Source organism: Cavia porcellus, unplaced genomic scaffold, assembly GCF_034190915.1.
Source record: "Cavia porcellus strain 051 isolate PalLab524CR breed Dunkin Hartley unplaced genomic scaffold, mCavPor4.1 scaffold_28, whole genome shotgun sequence".
NCBI lineage: Eukaryota > Metazoa > Chordata > Mammalia > Rodentia > Caviidae > Cavia > Cavia porcellus.
Genome location: NW_026947511.1, coordinates 45,440,581 through 45,460,622, shown reverse-complemented (window position 1 = coordinate 45,460,622; position 20,042 = coordinate 45,440,581). Strand labels below are relative to the sequence as shown.

Sequence of the window (20,042 nt, the reverse complement as noted above, 5' to 3'; positions counted from 1 at the left end):
CAAAGATCGTCTGACCCTTACCCAACAGCTAAAGTAAGTTATGACCCAATTCCTGAGAACAGTTAAGAGTAACACTGGCCCACTACCTGCCTAACAGTACAACAAGATCTGGCTTCCTGTACGGACACCCCCAAAGATGTCTGTAGGAGACCACTACATTATAACAACAACGAATTAATGTTAAAGTGTGCCATGAAGTGTTGTTTTGTGATGCTCTATTTATACCAAGTTTTTCTTGGGTCATTTTATTAGCTGGGTTCTCTTTCAAGGGTCTTTCAACAGGACTCTCTGATTCTTCTTGCTTGTTAGGTCTCTTTTGCCCAGGGCCCGACTCTTTCTCCATTTCCTCGATTTCCTGCATTCGCTTCTCTAGTAATTCTGCCTGGCGCTTCTGCTTCTTCTTCAATTTCTTCTTCTTATTCTTTGACATTTTGTCAGCCTGGGCGGAGATTACAAACAAATAAAAGCCTTCAGGTGGCTAATTCACTACTCCTAGTTGGAGATAACTACTAACTTTAATTATTTCCTAATTAAATTCCACTCTTTCCCTATATCTGTTACCTTAAAAGCTGCAGATATTCTTATGAAACCGAATAAAAACAAAACACAAATAAATGTTGGTTTTCTGAGCAGTCTGTGTGTGTAGGGGGAATTACTCTCAGACACTCAAATTTACAGAAACCTCAGCCAGTGTAAAAATACTGAAGATGCATGGGAATTTACTGGAAAAAATTACAGAAGCACAGGAATATTTTTTCCTTTTGGTTTACAATCTCTAAACAAATTGTGACCATAACGGAAGAATCCATGCTCACAGCCCATTGATCAAAATTAAATAGGGAAACTCCTTATACTTACTGGTTTAGGTTGGGGAGCAGTGCTGACTGAAAAGAAAAGAAGACCAAGTAAGAAGTCAGCAGTGGCAGGCAACACAGCCTCCTGCTTAGATAAGACTCTATCAGAATGATAAGTGACCACCTCAGTAGACACTACATTCTTTTTATTTTCAAAGAAAACAATGCACACAAAATTTGCCAAACTTAACCACCCACCAAGTTCCCATTCTGGTCTGTTCTACTGAGGTTGCTAAAGCCACCCATTTCCATCCCCACCTGGGGCTTGACAGAGCAAGTGCTAAGACCCGCTCCTCATTCATAGCCAGGACTCCTTCCCAGGTGCTAGCTTTTTTAAGCTAGGAAGCATCAAGAGCCACAGGAATCTGCTGCATCGCTGTACAGTGCATTACGGGTCACAGTGCGTGCCTGCCTCAGACGTACTTTAACTAGATCCTAAATGCCATGGACTTTTATTTTGCAAAGCTGGAACTATACCTATCAACACCACTCTCCTGCTTCCTCTTTCTCCAATCTTTCTTTAAAAGGAAGTCTGATAACTGAGGCTCTGACGTTAAAGTATCAAGAAAGTTCCTCAAATGTGATTAAACTATTAAAACTTATATAAGTAAAGAATCACCATAATCAGAGCAAGCATACTTTACACTAGTTCAACATAAAAGTTAATCCTATTAACTCCTGAAAGAGGCAAACTGAAGTCTACTAATTCAGCCAACATCAGCAGGGATAGTGAAGTGTGGATTCAAACTAGCTCTGACCACACCTCTGCTAAACCCAAACTTCTAACCTTGTCCCATGCAAACTGCTAATCTGTGATCACAGTAAGAGCTAAGCACATTTGAAAAAACCAAAAGAGAAAAAAACTCCGTAAATAAGCCACTATTTGTTTATTTAATTTTGGATTGGGGGGGGGTTGTCTTTTTTGAGACAGGGTCTTGCTATACAGAGTTCAGGCTGGTTTTGAGCTCATTTTGTAGCCCAGGCTGGTCTTAAACTTGTAAGGATCCTCCTGCCTGAGCCTCCGAGAGTGCTAGGAGTATAGACATGAGCCACCATGCCTGGCAAGGTTTTTAAATTTCTGAGACAAGGTCTCACCATGTATGGCTCAAACTCAAGATTGATCCTCCTGCTCCGGCCCTTGAGTGCCCCATCATCATTCCAGGTACAAGTTAGTTACCATTTACTATACAACATATCTACACCTAAGGGACAGTGCCACCTCTAGTCTTCTCATATGGAATAATAATGAAAATAAAGTCTCTTAAAAGCAGATATATTTCTTAAATATTTCATATTTAAGTGATTGAATGGTGTTTAACCCCCTGGTGACAGAATAAAGGCAGACGTCTGCCCTAGCGTCTAACGGCAGCGCGGCATTCGGCTCCACCCCGTACCTGCAGACCCGGAGGGTGGCGGAGCTCCTGACCGCTGCCACTCTGTGGCTTCTGCTGCCAGCCTCCGGATGTACTGCTCGTTCACTGACAGCAGGATGTTCTCGGGCTTGATGTCAGTGTGGATGATGCGGCACTTGGTGTGTAAATAGTCCAGACCCTGTAACACCTGAACGGGACAGATCCAGGACTCGCAAACACAAAATACAAACTGCTCGGGGAAGAGATCCCAGCGCAACATGCTTCAGACAATAAATAAATGAAAGCACAACAAAACTTTCCCAGAAAGATTAATTATAAACTTCCAAGGTTCCCAAGTCTAATTCTATTTGGAGATGTTCTTTAACTAGGTTTATCACAAAGACTAAGAATAAATGTTCACTATATTCTTTAAATGCTGAAATGCAGGTGAGGAAAGACAACCAGTATCCTTTAGCATAGATTTCCTCACTGGTGAAGAAACAAAGTCTCTTGTTTCCCGTCTGGAATTTCTTTGTGACACATTATTCAAACAAAATATTTGATTCTTGAAGTAGTATTTCCTTGATAGTAAACTGAATTCTATGTTCACATAATGCCATTTAGAAAATGCCCACATAGCTGTGTGGCATGCGCCTATAATCCCAATACTCAGGAGGCTGAGGCAGGAGGATTGTTGCAAGTTTGAGATCAGCTTGGGCTACAAAATGAGCACATGGCCAGCCTGGACCACATAGCGAGACCCTGTCTTAAAAAAGAAAGAAAAAAAAAATGTGTATAAAGAAATGATACTGCTTTGATACAGCAATTCTATATCTAGCATACTTTTAATACCTAATTTTCCGCAGTCAGGCACCCCACACAGCTTCTGCCTCTCATAATTATTACAGGAAATAAGTCTAAGGCAACATCATTACATTGAAACATTTAAAAACAGAATACATACAATAAACCCAGTGGGCTAAATAAAATTCTACGGGAAACAGGAAACTCCGGATCCTTTAATATTAATATCACCCCACAGCACAGACAGATACCCACTTGCTGAATAATTTTTTTGACACAAGGCAGCGGAAGCCCCTGATAGTTGGATTTGATGATCCACTTGAGCAGGTGGTGCCCCAGAACTTCAAACACCATGCAGATATCTAGGAGTTCATTAAGGAAGCAAAAAGGATGCATGAGAAAAGTGGGAAAGCCAGGATGTGGATCCCAACTCAATGGAAGTGTCCTGGGTTATTGTTTTCTGTATAAGAGGTTGACTGAAAAATGTGCACCTGTGAATGTCCTGAGACTCTCGGGTCTAACGCTGCAGGCAGTGAAAGCATCCATGTGTGTGGGAGCCGGCTTACCAGAAGGCTTACCTTACTAAGGGACAGGGAAAGGGAAAAGTGGACTGGCACGCGGCACGCGCAGGGCCGAGGGAAAGCGCTAGCCTCAGGCTGAGAAATCCCTCCCTCCTATTCAGGGGAGTAACTGCCATGCTCAGTCTCCAAGGAGGAAAAAACACACCCTTTTTTTCTTTTTCTTCTTTTTGATGTTGAGACAGGGTTTCAATATGAATTTCAGGCTGTTGTTAAACTTACTTTGTAGTCCTGGCAGGCTTCAAACTCGCAGTGATTCTCCTGCCTCAGCCTCTGGACTGCAGGGATTACAGGCATGCACCACCATGCCCAGCTAAAAACACAGTCTTCTTGGCAGCGGAGGACTTGCATAAAATGCCAGCATTTCCCCCTACCTGTGGGGGAGCAGAGATGAAACTCTTGCCAGCTAGATACGTGTTCTCCCACTGAGCTAGTCCCCAACATTATCAAAAACAGGACACTGACTTGTTGTGTGCACTGTAACTTGCAAATCTTTTTTTTTTTTTTTTTTTGGTCTTTTTCATTTTTATCAGTATTAGGGATCCAACTCATGACTGCACACTTGCAAGGCAGGCACTTAAGCTGCTGAGCTAAGTCCCCAGCCCCAACTTGCAAACCTTCTAGCGCCACCCTGTGTTCTCTTTACACCTGAGCATCTGATCACGCCATGGCAGGAACGCAGGATGCCGAGCTAGGAGTTTGGCCGCTACCTTCCACAACAGAACGGTCTTCACATACTGGAAACACAGTGCATACGTACACCAATGCACACTGCCCAGATACTTGTTTTAAATAAGATTTGACAGTAAACGAAAGCTTGAGCCCCTGAAAAAATTAACTACATCCAAGGCTACTAGGCAGGGTATGCTTGGAACACTGTGCTCTTCCAGCAAAAAAGGACAGGGAATCAAGACAAACAGGAACCAGCTTGAAGAGGAGGCCTCCAGCCAAATTAGGGAGGACTGTGCAGAGTAAGTCTGCGCTAATACGCTGATCAACACCAGAATGAGCCCCAGTAACGTTGCTCAGGTAAGCACAAAGGAGGAAGAGAGGTTCGGTATAAAGAGACGAGCGCAAACTCTCACTTTCCCAATTATAAACCTCTCCCACCTCGACTGTCAGAAGATTTTTTAAATCAGTGCCATTTTCTCTTTATTCCCTTTGGGAGCCAGTATTGTGCCTTTAATATTCAAAAGTAACTGTACATATGGGGAAAGTGACTGCCTGCCCACAGAAAAGCTCCTATTCTCACAAAAACCTGGCAAGAACTTTAGTTTAGGCTAATCCCAAGCCAGGCGTGGTGGTGCACACCTGTAATTCTGGCACTCAGGAGGCTGAGGCAGTAGGATCACTGTGAGTCTAAGGCCAGCCTGGGCTACAAAGTGAATTCGATCCTGTCTCAAAATGCCTAGGTAATAAATAAAATAAAAATCAAAAACCATAACAAAACAACCACAATAATAAAAACAACAACCCCTGAGGAAGGGGCAGGATCTGATTTCTAGAATTACCACCTTAGATCCAAAATGTTCAGTTTTCAACAGCAAACACAAAATCCACAAGGAACACAAGAGAGTAAGTACAGTGCACTGAAAGAAAATGAATCAACAGAAACTTGCTGAACAAGATCCGATGGCAAATCTGCAGTTGTTAAAACAGAGGTCTTAAAAATATTTGTAGAACTAGAAGACTATATGGATTAAGTCTAAAGAATAAGAAAACTAAACACAAACCAAAAAAAAAAAAAAAAATCTGCAGCTGAGAAGTATCCCTGAAATGAAAAACTCACGAGCTCCCAAGGCAGACTGAGCAGGCAGAAGGGAGAATTAGCCGGGTCAGAGACGGAAACCTAAGTGATGTGCTGAGCCTGAGCAATGAGCAGAAGGAAGTGGCCAGGGCCCAGAGGAACGAGTGGGACACCATTAAGCAGAGCAAGAACACGCACACTGTGCCATCCCAGAAAGACACAGAACCCAGCAGAGAGCATCTAAAGAAATAGCGGCTGAGGTCGTCCCACATTGGATGAAAGACACAAATTCAAACATCCAAGATGCTCAGTGAACTCCAAGGGAGATGAACACAAAAAGTCCCACACTAAGCTACATCATAATCAAACAAGAAAGATGAAGGACCCTGAAAACAGCAAGAGAACCGATCTGTTGTTATATGAAAGCAAGGCCCTCAGTAAGACTGCCAGCAGACACTTTAGAAGCCAAAAGGCAGTGAGGTCATTATGTTCCAAGCACCGAAAGAAAAGTGCCCGTTAAAAATCCTAGAGACAGGGGCTGGGGACCCAGCTCAGCGGTGCAGCGCCTGCCTGGCAAGCACCAGGTCCTGAGTTTGAGTCCTAATACTAAAACAAACAAACAAACCCTACATCCTGCAAAACATTCTATTGAGAGTGAGGGAGAAACGAAGCCATTCACGTGTAAGCAAAGGCTGAGAGAATGAGTCATCCTGCCCTGCAAGAAATGTTCTCTGCACGGTAAAGTGAGGACATTACAGAACCTTGGCCTTGCGTGCCAGCGGCTCCATCTCCTGCTGAGCAGCCTCCAGCCCTAGAGACGGGAATCTTTTGAAAGACTCTGACTTTCTACCTCTGGGCAGGTAACGTATAAAGACATTATTCTTTAGCATCAATAACCGAAAAAAGTATCAAACTGTTAAGAGAAATCTATTTATCAACATGAAGTTAAAACTGGCATAAATTCAAATCATACAAGGCTAAAACAAATCAATCCTGTTAACACTTTAGGATGGTAAGCCTAGTCATGTGGTAATCACACTGTCTATATAAAAGGAAATGAAAAAGAAATTTAAATATTCCATTAAAAAAATCAACTAGTTACAGAAATACAATGAACAAAAAGCTTACAAGGTGCACAGAAAACAGATGGCGGAGTGACAGAGCTCATTACAAGAAAGTCTCCAGTCCGAAGACAGCGACCAAGGCTGGGGGTGACGCACATGTGTAACCTTGAACTTCGGGGGCTCAGGGAGCAAGAAGGGTCATGAATTCAAGGCAAGCCTGGGTCTGCACAGCGAAGGAAAAAAGGTGTGCTGCCCCAGCCCCACTGTCCCAGCACTCTGGGAGGCTGAGGCACGAGGGTCACAAATTCAAGCCCAGGTCTGGGCAGCCTGGTGACTTAGTAAGACTTGACATCAAAATAAAACAACACGTAGGGTTACAGCCCAATGCAAAGGTCACTATATATAACAATATATAGAGGATTCAATATAACAGAAAATTTTAAAAAAAAAGGTCTCTAAAATAACTATGAGTGGAATAATGTATCTAAGGTCAGCTACAGAACTCTCAGGAAAAATAGACAAAGATAAGGTAGTTAAGTTGATGACTTGTAAAATGGTGATAGATCTGTGGTGGTTGGTTACATTTTTATATGGCTTGTTTTGTTTTGTGGTACTGGGATATTGAACCCAAGAGCCTCTGCACCAACTAGAAAACTAACCAGATTTTTGTTTATTTTTTAAATTTTGAAACAAGGTCTTGACGGATCACTAAGTTTCCAGGCTAGGCTTGAACTTATGATCTCCCGGTCTCAGACTACGGGATAATACGCACATGACATCACATATGGCTCTATTTCACTCTTTTTTTTTTTTTTTTTTTGGTACAAGGGATCTAACTCATGACCTCACATTTATCAGGCAAACACTTGAGCCACTGAGCTAAACCCTTGGGCCCTACTTTACTTTTGTATGTTTGAAATTTACCTTTTTGTTTTTTAGCATAAAAATAGAACTTTAAAGCTGTTTTTTTTTTATGTTTTTAGTTGCATGTTCTTAGCTTTTATTGAGAAGCACTACACTTTTACAAACATTTAAATTTGTAAGCAGTGATATAAAATGTTACTTAATAGCTTAAAAAAGATCTCAACCGAATGCCATAATCAATTAGTTACAGAGCAAAACGTAGGAGCCAAACAGCTTACGGTAAAGAAGACTCTGGGGTCAAAAAGACAAGAGTCAGCAGAAAGTAACATCTGACCTTATCAAAAAAATCTAGTATAAAGAAAACAAAGGGCTAAAAACTCTACTGAGCAGAGCCCCATTTAGGATACACTATAAATAAGAGGACAGGAGAGGCCAACAGTGGAAGAATGTGTAACAAAGCTCGGTCTCAAATGTTACCAAGGACAGTGAGGTGCTGCAAAGTGGCTGTCCAGCTCCCTGTGCAGGGTGCTATGTGCTGAGGTCAACGGCTTAACCTGCCTCCCCACACCCGAGTAACAGCCTTCCTGGTCTCCAGCCACTGCAAACAAGCAGCAGCCAGGACAGCCGGGAGATGAACAGCGAGAACGGCTAAGGACAAGAGGAGAAAAAAATTAGGAGGCTCAGTGGACATAAACCACTAGCAACGTCTCAAAAATACCTTTATCTGGGTGTGGTGGCATGCGCCTATATTCCCAACAATGAGGAGGCTGAGGCAGGAGGATCACTCCAAGTTTGAGGGTAGCCTGGGCTACATAGTGAGTTCAAGGCCTGCCTGAACTACATGGTAAGGCTGTTGGTAAGCAAACAAACCCTGACCTTGAAATTCACACCAAGTTAATGGTTAAAGTGTGCTTGCTTAGGACCACAGGTGCCCATCATTACTAGGAAGCATATGAGGCATCATTACTTATAATTTTCCCAGTCAGTGAAAAAGTCTCATAGTAACTGCACACTTACATGGGAGACAGACTCTAATGATAACCACAACACAGTGTAGGCATTCTCGGCTAGCTTGGTTACGACTCTCCATGCATGCGTGCATGTGCCCATGTGTGTACACACACACACACACACACACACACACACACACACACACACACAGTTTGTACACTGTGTGTATATATATACACTATACACATTGTGTGTGTGTGTGTGCACCCGCATGTGTGTATGTATGTAATTATTCATTTAAAGTATTCAATGTGTCCCACTAATGAACCCTGATGGATACAGAAGTAGTTTTATTACAGTTTACAGATTTCAGTGCTATCTGTACAACCCCAGGGCCACTCCCTGGGATAAAGGTATTTAATGACTTACAAACAGTAAATTCTGAAAAGGATACGTGTTCCATTCACTCCTGATATTTTAAAGTCATCGAGCAGCTGAACGACCATTTCTCGGTTTGGATCACTGGGGTCTGAATTGCGGACCTGTCAGGATGAGAGAATCAGGCAGGAGCGGAAGCACAGAAACAAGCCCCAGGGAAAGGGAGAAGCCACGCAGTAAACCGAGTCCAAGAAAGAGCTTGTTTCTGTAAATCTGTACCCTGGGTCCTAACTTAGCCACCTGGCCCCCCACAGTACGGCTCAGAAGCACCTGCTGGCCAGTGGGCTCAGGGAACAGAGGCCCTTTCTCAGGACACGAGTCACTCACAGTCCCATGCACATGGTTAATCGAGCTGGGTTTTTTATTGTTATTTTCAATAGAAAAACTCCCAGCAAAAGGCAGCACACACTGATTTACTCTGGGCACAGGCCCCTCCTGTCCCAACACACCACTCTCAGGAAAGAAAGGGTGACGGAGCAGCAGAAATAAAGAGCTGAGAGAGGGCTGGAGGTTTAGCTCAGCGGCATAAGTGCCTGCCTTGGAAGTAGGCAGTTGTGAGTTCAAACCCCGGTACCAATAAAAAGGAAAAAGACAAAAAAAAAAAAAAAAAAAAAAAAAAGAGCCGAGAGGCTGCAGCCTGGGACAGAGACAGACCCAGGGCAGCTCCTTCTACTGGGCTGACATCTGAATCTACAACAGAACTGAAATAAACATTCTGATTAAATTTACCTACCTTTCCGAGTACCAATGGGATTAATGAAAATAGAATTTATTTTTTGTCATGTTTTATAACACATTTTAAAACACAGTAAAGATAAAAATTTTCCACCCCATTTTCCTCTTAACCATAGTAGCATATCTGGCAGTAAAACTGGTTCACTTGCCTGGCATTAGAGTGTCAGTGTACAGAGAATTCTAATTACACCAAATCTCACCACATGCTTGTGCAAACACTATCTTTCTCTACATTTTCTTATGGATACTAGAACTTTCCAGTAGATAAAAATTGACCCAGGCTAAAGATGCTACTAGCTGCTATGTCTAGTTAAACCTGCATGATGCTCTGCAGTTCACACATTGGCTGTAATACTCACTGATTTCAGCAACCGGATTTCATCTAGTGCTGTTTCGGTATAATGCTCAGCACTTTTAACTACTTTCATTGCCACAAACTTCTTTCCCCTAAGAAATAAAGACAGGTAATTAGGACTAAAGTGAGGTGGGCACAGTGGTGCAGGCCTATAATCCTAGCACTCGGGGGCTGAGGCAGGAGGATCTGAATAAGTTGGAGACCAGCCTGGGCTACAAAGTGAGCTCAAGGCCAGCCTTAGCTGAATAGTAAGACCCTGCCTCAAAAAGACAAAAAGACTAAATGCCCTACCCGTGCTAAGAATCTGCTATAAGTGGCAAGTGGTAGGCAAATACTAATACAGTACTGGTCTCATGTTTCCTTGTAGCCAAACCTTCTATGCAATCACTTGTAACTCTTAACTCCCACAACTGCCTAGACCTCATGTACACGAAGAACACAATCCGTTGTCAGATAATCTCGCCACTGAAGTATTTCTCTAGATTGAAACCTCCCTTTTGAACTGGGAAGGTAGTGCAATGACAAGCCGCTTGCCCAGTGTGTGCGAGGTCCTGGCTTTGCCTCTCAGCACCATAAAACACAGCACAGCACAACCTTCAGAGTACCTCCCACAAGCCCAAGTAATATTAAGAAATGGGGGTAAATAAGGGAAAAAACACTACCAAATCAGAGTTACCCTTTATGTATCTGTACAGTAGAAGACACAAGGCTAAAAGCTACTTATCCTAGTGGGGTGTGGTGGTGAGTACCTGTAGTCCCAGCACTTGGGAGGCTGAGGCAGGCGGATCACTGTCAGTTCAAGGCTAACCTGGGCTACAAAGTGAGCTGCATAGTGAGACCCTGTCTGGAAAAAAAAAAGCACTACCTATCCTAGAAGAAGCCTGAAGAACCTACTTGGGTAAAAAACCAAAATAACAAATCACAAAAATCAAATGGTAACATGTGACCTGCATAGATAGCAATTATTATTCCAACAAAGACAGGTGATGCATATTTAAGTAAAAACTCAATGTTAAAGAGGTATTTTTATTGCCTGTAATTTTTATGTAGAGAAAATTTTAGACTGCATAGCAGGGCAAATCTGTTACAAAAACAACTTTATTCTGGTCTAACATAATCTAAAAACTTTACTTTCAGTAAGATGACTATTAATTTATATACAACGGAACATCAGTAAAGCTTTGAATTTGGGAGTTACAAGTGTTTTGCTGATACTAATTTAATCAATATTTTGCTCTAAGGCTTCTAAAGTGGCGAGGCAGATATATACACACATATATACATAACTTTATACATCTGATTTTCATGTCAAGGAAGCAATTTGTCACAACCACAAGTCTAATTAAGAAGTCAGATTAGAGAAAAATCAGGCCAAAATATAGAAGCATCATGTAATTAATTCTTTTACAAGGCTACCAAAACTTACTGAATATCCCATGATAGCCACACTGTTGAAAAGTGCCCCCAGCCCAACTTTCGGATCACATGGTATCTGCCATTGAACAGATCACCGATTTTCACCAGGTGATAACCTCCTGGAAGAAAACAAGACGAAGAATACAGTCAGAGCCACCAGTGTAAGACACAGCCACTTCATTAGTTCGAAAAGGGCTCTCACATCCCCTTATCAAGGTCCACATACCTCTTATCAAGTGAAAGGGTTATTTTATGAAATCAGTTCAGTAGAAAACTTTAACAGTTAAATCACCAGTGTTACTGAGCTCACATCACAGAGAATTATCTCAGTAAATAATATTTTAAATTGAGGAAGTGATGTTTCTTAGAACTTCATCCTCAAACAAAAATAAGGCTATGGATCACAACAGCCTGCCTCCGAAACTGCAACAGATTTCTCTAAACATATGAATGTAATTCTAGTTGCAGCATCAGGATATTTTGCAGGAGAATATCAACTTCCATTTAGCTGAAAAAAGAAACAGGAGAGTTTTCTTCTCTAAATAAAAATAAAAATAAAAATAAAAATAAAAATCAGGAAGGCCTGAGCAGGTTACCCAAACTGGTAGGAATCAGGTATTTTAACAGTTTTCTGGGCTGCTGGTGACCACCTGTAACTCCAGAATTCTGGGAGGATGAGCCAGGGGTCACAAGTTTGAGCCCAGCCTGGCCAACCAGTGACTTAAAACGGAAAGGGGCTGTGCGTGGTGACTGGGGATGCAGCTCAGTACTGGGTTCAATCCCCAGTATCTCAAAAAGGGGAGAGGGTAGTAAGCAGGTATTTCTTTTAAAATATCTATATATCCCAGCACTCAGAAGGTCGAGGGAGGAGGATCGCTCAGAACTCAGGGCCAGTCTGGGTTACAAAGTGAGTGCAAGGCCAGCCTGCGCTGTACAGTGAGACCCTGTCTCAAAAAGACAAAACATAATAAATAAGTAGATAAATAAATGAAGTATCTGTATACCAAAGTACCACAATTGGCTACTTTTGGGTACAGCACTGCAGTTGGCTTTTCTTTTCAGTATTTCTGAAAAATTTTTAAGGTAACTATGTTGTACAATTTTTAAAGACAAAAAAGTGAACACTTAATATAAAATTAGACTTGCAGAAGTGAAACTAAGAACAAATATTAGAGAAAAAGATGCGAAAGCCATGCAAACCGTGCTCGTCCCGAGAGCGCCGTGCGTGGGCCTCCCCGGCAGCACCTGCCCCTACCTTTACAATAGTCGTTGGGGTCTTCCTGCTCATCGTCGTCGGACCCCAGGATCTCCTCTTCTTGCTCCGGCAGGTCACTCTCAGAGTGGGGCGCGGAGCCTCGGTGCTGGATCTCGGTTCTAAGAAACAACACACATGCGAGCTTGGTATGGACAGGAGAAACCGAGGCTCTCAGGAAACACCGCTGTCATCTCCCTGCCCCGCAAATCTTCAAATAATGCCAACAGAATATTAAGTGGCAGCCTAGGAAACACTAGCTACAGCTTTAGCTTTATCTTTCGGTGCATGAATGATGACTGAATAAAAAAGCCTGGAGATGCAGAAGTATAAACAGGAAAAACTGCTTAAGCTTTGACATCCAAAAATAGTTGCTGAGGAAACAAGCGGGTTTTCTCTGAGAATTCCGTCGATGAACAATCCCCTAGTAACATACTAAACACACTTGTTTCCTACGTCTTCTACTGGGTATAAACTTCATTCCTGGCTTCTATGCAACTTCTTGGATCCTCACCAGCCCCCTTAGAAGAGCGGTGGTGACCGCACGGCACGCGTGCTGTCTGTGCCACCCACCGGACGCTCTCATGGCCTCGCCATCCCTGCTTTCCACGTATCACCACTCAGCTCCGCACAGTCCACCCCGGTAGACTACTTTTCACTTGCTCCTAATTCTTTTTTACTAAAACTAAAGATGTTCAGTGTTTTTCGATAACCTTCATTAGAATTGTTTCCCTGAATTAGACTACTAGATAAGGATCAAAGCATTCCTCTATTTGTGAACTACAGGGAATCTGGAAAACACTTGTTTGAAGGCACCTTTAATCTGAACAACTGATATTTTGAGGGGTATTCATTCTTTTGCTCCACCCCGCCCCAGCATCTTGCTAGACAGTTCAGATGGGCCTTGAACTCGAGGCAGTTCTGCCTCAAGGCGCTGGGATTACGGCAGGCACCCGTAACGATGCCTGGCATCATTTTTCGACAATTCAGTTTCATTAGAAGTGTATTCTCTATGTCCTAAGCGCCTGTACACTGCTGTCTTTATCGCAGCTGGGTAGGTCCCTCTCCCCCAGGGCCCAGTCCCCAGAACCAGGCTTCCTTCTCTCTGCGCTGACTCACTTGTGGAGTCCACAGTTCCAGTCACTTTCAGGAGGCGAATTCAGCAAGACCCCCACGGCTTCATTTTACCCCACGTCAATGAACCTGCCTGTCTGGCCCTCATATACACGGAATGCGCTGTTTCCTGACCACTTCTGTCATTTGGCTTATCATTTTCAAGACTCATCCACACGGCAGTACGTGGCCTGTACTCTTTCCTATAGCTGACTAACATTTCATCATACAGATCCATCACTGTTAATCCCTTCATCAGGTAAGGACTTTGGGCACCTTCACTTTACTTACAGATCACAGCAGTATTCTAATAATCAAAAGCTGGACACACCGAACTATCAACGAGGGGATAAGAACACTACAGTGTTCCAACACCATGAAACTCCCCAATAGTGAAAATATGTGAGCTACATGCCTCAGTATGAATAGATATTAAATATGACTGTTTAAAAAAATCAGGATTTGAACCATGCATGGATCATTACAAATTCAAGCCCAGCATGGGCTACAAAGTAAGCTCAAGACCAGCTTGAACTGCAGTGAGACCCTGACACAAAAACAGACACCCCCCCCCAAAATCAGGATTTAGCTAGGTATGTTGGTGCTCACCTATAATCCCAGGATTTGGTAGGCTGAGACAGGAGGATCACCATGAGTTTGAGGCCAGCCTGGGCTACATAGTGAGTACAAGGCCTCAACTACACAGTGAGACCCTATCTCAGTAAACAAACAAACCCAAAAATTCAGGATGTATTAACTCAGAAAAACTGCACCATAAGGAAATGATTAAGAAGGGGCATACAGAGCTTTTATGGTCATCTTCCCTTGCTTTTTTCTTTCCTCCCTTTGTCCGTTTCACTGGGCACTGAACCTAGGGCTTTTACACTGAGCTTCGTCCCCAGTCCTTTTTCGCTTTACTTTGAGACAAGTTCTCACTAAATTATTAAGCTGGCCAGGCTCAGCTTAAACTTGTGATCTTTCTGCCTCAGCCTTTGAGATTTATGCCAATTACGATGTACACTACCACTCTGAGTGGCAGTTTAGTTCTTACACTGCGTGGGAGTTAAAAGTGTTTATATCATTCTTTTTGAGCACATGTCAAATATCTTATTTAAAACATACTGGCTATGATTGTCTTCAAGTTAAAGCAGAGCCCAATACTTCTATGGCATAGATTTTTGTTACTCTGCACTACCTCTTCAAATGAGAGTTATATAGTTACTATATAATGCAAATGGGAAAAATGTAAATGGGAAAGCACTACAATTGCATGTTTTAATTCTTAAAAACATTTTTATAAACCTGTACACTTTTTAAAATAGCTGACTTATTTTATGGGAGGTAAGGAGTCCAAGTAAATGAAATATGTATGTAGAGGATTTGGTTTAGAAAATAAGCTTGATCAAATTAATATATTTCTATGTACTATATAACTGTGTCTATTCTTTCCAACAGGGAAAAGTTTCCAAAAGTTCCACTCAAGAACTTGAAACAGTGCTTTGGTATGATACCGGGGTGATGCCATATAGTATCTAGGTTTTTACATCTTTCTGTTTAGCAGGAAATAAATACTAAAAAAGAAAAAGATCATCACTTTATTATTACTATAGACTAAATGCATATAATTCATAAACCACAGTAGTGATTAAGTAAATTAAGACACAGTCTAATGGTAAAGCACTATCATTCTCCAAGACAAAATGAAAATGACAAGTAGTTGAATATACTGTGTTCACTGATCATCTCCTCCCAAAGGTGCACAGCTACAGGTATTCACAGCCAATCACAATGCAAGGAGCCTTCACAGACCAGTCAAGCATAGGCAACTGCTGACAGGGTCCCCTCCTGGACAGAGGGAAAGATAAAGATGTGGGAGGATGGAAACAAGTTTTTATATTTTGTTGTGTATAATATAACTGTGAACTGCTGGAATCTTTTCCAATGAGAACTAGTCATGAAACACATCATTTAAAAAACTGACAAAAGGTTGGGCAGATTGCAAGGAGACTGGACTGAAACTCTCAAACTGAACTGCCTGGCAGGACTTCCTTCCAGAAATATTCAACCAAACACTGCGGCCAAACCAGGGCCCGACTCCCCGCCCTCAACCAGATCCAATGAGATCAACTAGCAGGGAAACGGCAGAGGCTGGGAAAACAAACCTCTGTTTCTAAATTCTTAAGCAACAAGCACAAAAGAGTTGCTGGAGGACATGACTGCTGCCAACCAGGGAGACAGAATCTGACAAGGAAGTAAAGCCTGCAAGAACATAAAAACACTGGCTAAGGACAAAAAAGGCAGACAAATCTAGAGCGAACGCTCAAAGCCCAGCATCCAACAGCTGCGGATCAATTAATTCCTCAGTACAGTCCAAGTTTAAAACTGGCTACTAAGCAAGAATTGTTCTACAATACACACTTTATTTAGCAGTAACCACAAGTTTGTTTCACTTAGTTTTAGAATTTTGTTTTAAACATTTATTCTAAAACATTAAGTTACCTGTACATACTTTATACAAAGTCAATCTCCTGATTATCATATTGTACTGTAGCTACATGAGACACACCCTCTGGGAGAAATCAGCTGAAAGCCATGGGGGGCCTTTCTGTCCTGTACCTCCCTGCAAATCTTCTGATTATTTCAAAATAACAGCTTTTTTTTATTGTGGAGAAAAATTGAAGTGTACATAAAGATTTAGATACAATATCACAGCAAAAAGAAACAAAAACTTAAACACAATGGGTTGCACAAGGACATTTATATTGTCCATGCTCAAAGCCAACAAAAAGAAATGAATAAAATACATAAATGTGAAAAAATATATAGAGAAATAAAGCAAGCTAGAAAAGGCAGGGAGTGGTATGAAATAAAGAGGAGAAAGCTGACCTGTGCTGCCTGATAAAACCCAGGGCCCGGATACAGCTCAGCCGCACAGAGCCTGCCTGGCGCAAGCTCTTATGATCAGGAGTTTGATTCCCAGTACAAACCAACAAACCCCAGATGTGCAGGCGTGAGAAAAGGGATGGTTAGAAAGGTTAACAATGGTTATAAAAGGAAGCCAACATCTTCCACTCCACAGGGCACAGGCTGGTATTCACCTTGCAGGAGAAAAGTTAATTGTTCCTTGAAGAAAATGAACCAAACTAGAAAGAACAAAGCGAGCTAGCAGTCCAGATTCTGGGCTGTACGCAGTGGAAAGCGGACCCTCAGCCAGCTTCCCAGCTGTCCCTTTTGAGGGACACACATCTTTCAATTGATGCGATGTCTCTCTATAAAAAGCAAAGGTGGCTAAGAACTACTAAACACTGGAGAGCCCGCAATCCCAAAGCCAGAGGTAACCCTAGCTGAGAGGGATGCGCTCACGAAAAGATAAATTTTGGTGAGGGCAGGGGAAGTAAAAAGAGTAAGACGTGTTTTACGACAATTAACCAACTCCCCACCATGGATGTAACTACTACATACTGCAGATGTGCCAGTGAAAAATTCAAACATGAGAAAAAGACAGATTTAAAAGCAGTTAACAGGAACAGAGAAATTTTCATTATATTGATATCCAAATATAAGAAAATGCAATTAGAGATGAGTAAAGAAAGAAAAAAGTTCTAGAAAATAAGAGTTGTTGGGCATGGTGCTGCACACTTGTAATCCCAGCACTGGGGGACTGAGGCAGGAGGATCACTGCAAGTTTGAGGCCAGTCTGCACTACAAAGTGAGTTTAAGACCAGCCTCAACCAAGCGGTGAAACCCTACCCCGCAAAACATCAAAACAAACAAAAAAGGTTAATTCCTTAAACGTATGGAGAGGAAATCACTTACGGGGAAAACGTATGAGAGGAAGAGGACAAAATCCAAATGTCCCAAGATCTGGAAAAAGCTAACTGCAGAAAGAGAACTTAAGGGAACAGAGGTTCCAGGGCAAAGCTCAGTTGTAGAGCATTTGCACAGCATGCACATCCCGGATGTTTACTATCCAACACCAAAGAGGGAAAAAGAGACAAGAGTTTCCAATGAAATTAAAACAACCCTTCTGATACAAAACAAGACTGCCTTTTCCTGGGTAAAACTGCTATTAGGGAAATTTCCGAATCCCAGCATAAAGATCCTAAAGGAATCTAGGAAAAAGTACATCAAAAGCACAGTACACGGCACCAATACAGGTACAAATTCCCTATGATGAATGTGATCATTATGTATACCTATAATATATCGATAAACAATTAAAAATAAATAAAATTGGCACCAAATATGCTACCAGAAATCCAGGATACTAAAAGACCAATGAGGCAGTGACTTCTAAATCCTAAGGAAAAGTGAATTTTTACCCATTCTAACTCTCAACAGCGTTTAAGGGCAGAGTGAAGGACGGGAAGGCACCAGGAGTGGATGCTGGGAGCGGTAAAGACGCCAGCCATTGCAACGGACAATCCAACAGGACAGCGCAGCCAGCCAGCAAGCACTCCACGCACTCGGTTATCAGGCAAAGAGAATGTGAACGGAAAACCGAAAGCAGGGCAACCAACTCTTCTATCCTGTTGGGGGTGACATAAAGGGCAGTCACTTTGAAAAACAGTCTGCATAAATAGACTTTAACATTCCAATAATTCCCACTCTAGAGAAATAAAAAAGCATCATCAGTAAAAGATTTGTCCATGAATTCATAATTCCCTTTATTTGTGATAGCCATAAACACAAGCTAGCACAAAAACCCATCAATGGAGGGGAAACCATTCTGGTCTACCCACGCGATGGGTTATTATTCAGAAATAAAAAGGACAGCTGGAGCGGCGCTCGAGATCAGAGAGCTTGCCCGGCACCTGAGAGCTCTGCGAAAACCAACAAGCCAACACAACAAACTACTAACGCATGCAGTGAACACACACAAGTCTTAAAATCGCTATGCTGAGCAAGACAAGTCAGATACTGAACACACTGTGACCCCCTGACAGGAGCTGCTGAACAGCTAAAGTACTCTGCAACAACTGACAGAAGACGGGCAGCAAGAGGCTGGGTGGCACGGGGCACAGTGGGAGCTTGGGGGTGATGAAGATGCCCCGGCCTTGACCGGGGTACTGGTGTTACGGGTGCACAAATGTGTCCAAGTGTACTGAACTGCATTCTATTGTAAACTTGCCCTCCATAAGAGCTGTTTATAAAACAAAGACTATTTCCTTCCTTTTTCTCCAGCAAAGACCCAAGCTTTCCATGATGTACCCAAAGCCAAGAAATAAAGGATCCTCTGCTAACTGAGTTTTTGCCATCTGACCAAGAGCAGAAAACTAGGGAGTCTTCAAGAGGGAAGGGTCCAGAATGGCACCATGGACAGGAAGAAGGCACCAGACTAGCAGCAGAGCAGAGGACAGGCAGCCATGTTTGCAAGAAGCCCTTGAAAGATCACAAGAGCAAAAACAGGGTCGGCTTGAGATCCTGCAAGATGATGTCTGAGGAGGCCATGCTAACAATTTTTTATAATCTTGTTTCAGAAAATTTGTAAGTCTGAAAGTACGCTGAGTTTCTACGGCTACAGGGAGCCCTTCAATAAAACCTACTTGAAAAACTTTCTACACCAAAACTCTTTTAAGATTTAAAATTTAGTGTCCTTTGGTCACTGAAATCTGATGATCTCAAATGAATTCAAACAGCAGCAAAGGAAGTGAGGTATATCTGGATTTTTAAGGTAAACTAAGCTTCATTACCTAATTAGCTAAAAATGTTTTTATCGTTTAGTGAACCTTTAGCAAAATTAAAAGATCAAAGGCATCAGATAATTTTAGCTCTTTTATTATAGGTTGAGCATCTCTAATTAAAATGCTCTAAAGTCTGAAATTGAACGCTTACAGATTTCAGATTTTTGGATCTGAAAAACTCTGAAATCTGAAACACTGGCCCCAAGCATTTCAGGTAAGGGATGTGCTTAATTTTTTTTTTTTTTAAACAGTACTGAGGATTGAATTTAGGGGCTGTACAATGAGCCCAGTCCCTTATTTTTATTTTGAGACAGGGTCTTGCTAAGTTGCTAAATTATCCAGGCTGGGTTTGAAATTGTGATTGCCCTGCCTCGACTCCCCAGAATGCTGGGCTGATAGATGTATCTCCAACATCTGGCTTACTGGAATTTGCTTTTAAAACAGAAAATATATACATACCAAAACTTGCAATCAGTACAAAATGATAATGTGGCAAAGACGGCTTATTAACTTTCCATTCTCCCCTTTTCCCATAGTAACTTTTTAAAAAACTGGGCGCATAGAATACCTGAAAGAGAGACCAGATATTTATGTCCACGTGATCCATGAGGGAAATTCTCTTTTCTTCTCAGGCCAGACACACAGATGCTGCCTTGGCCCAGAGCAATGAGCCACGTCCTAGGATGGCAGGCGATGTGAAGTGGACGGAGCCTGGACCCTTGATACCTCTTGGGACAGAAACACTATCAACAGCTGAGGATATCCCAGGTTTGCCTTGAGACGCAAGAAAATTCTATTTTGTTGAAACTACTTATTATTCTCAATTTTTTGTTAT

General features: G+C 42.1%; 1 protein-coding gene across 1 annotated transcript in view; it reads right to left on the bottom strand.

The window, feature by feature from the left end:
• Srpk1 (SRSF protein kinase 1) overlaps positions 1–20,042 on the bottom strand; it is a 61,274-nt gene that overhangs the window by 24,139 nt on the left and 17,093 nt on the right. The window contains 8 exon segments of the mRNA XM_063238992.1: positions 226–439; positions 859–884; positions 2,249–2,414; positions 3,266–3,372; positions 8,669–8,756; positions 9,747–9,834; positions 11,169–11,277; positions 12,414–12,532. Of these exon segments, the coding sequence (XP_063095062.1) occupies positions 226–439; positions 859–884; positions 2,249–2,414; positions 3,266–3,372; positions 8,669–8,756; positions 9,747–9,834; positions 11,169–11,277; positions 12,414–12,532 (917 nt within the window).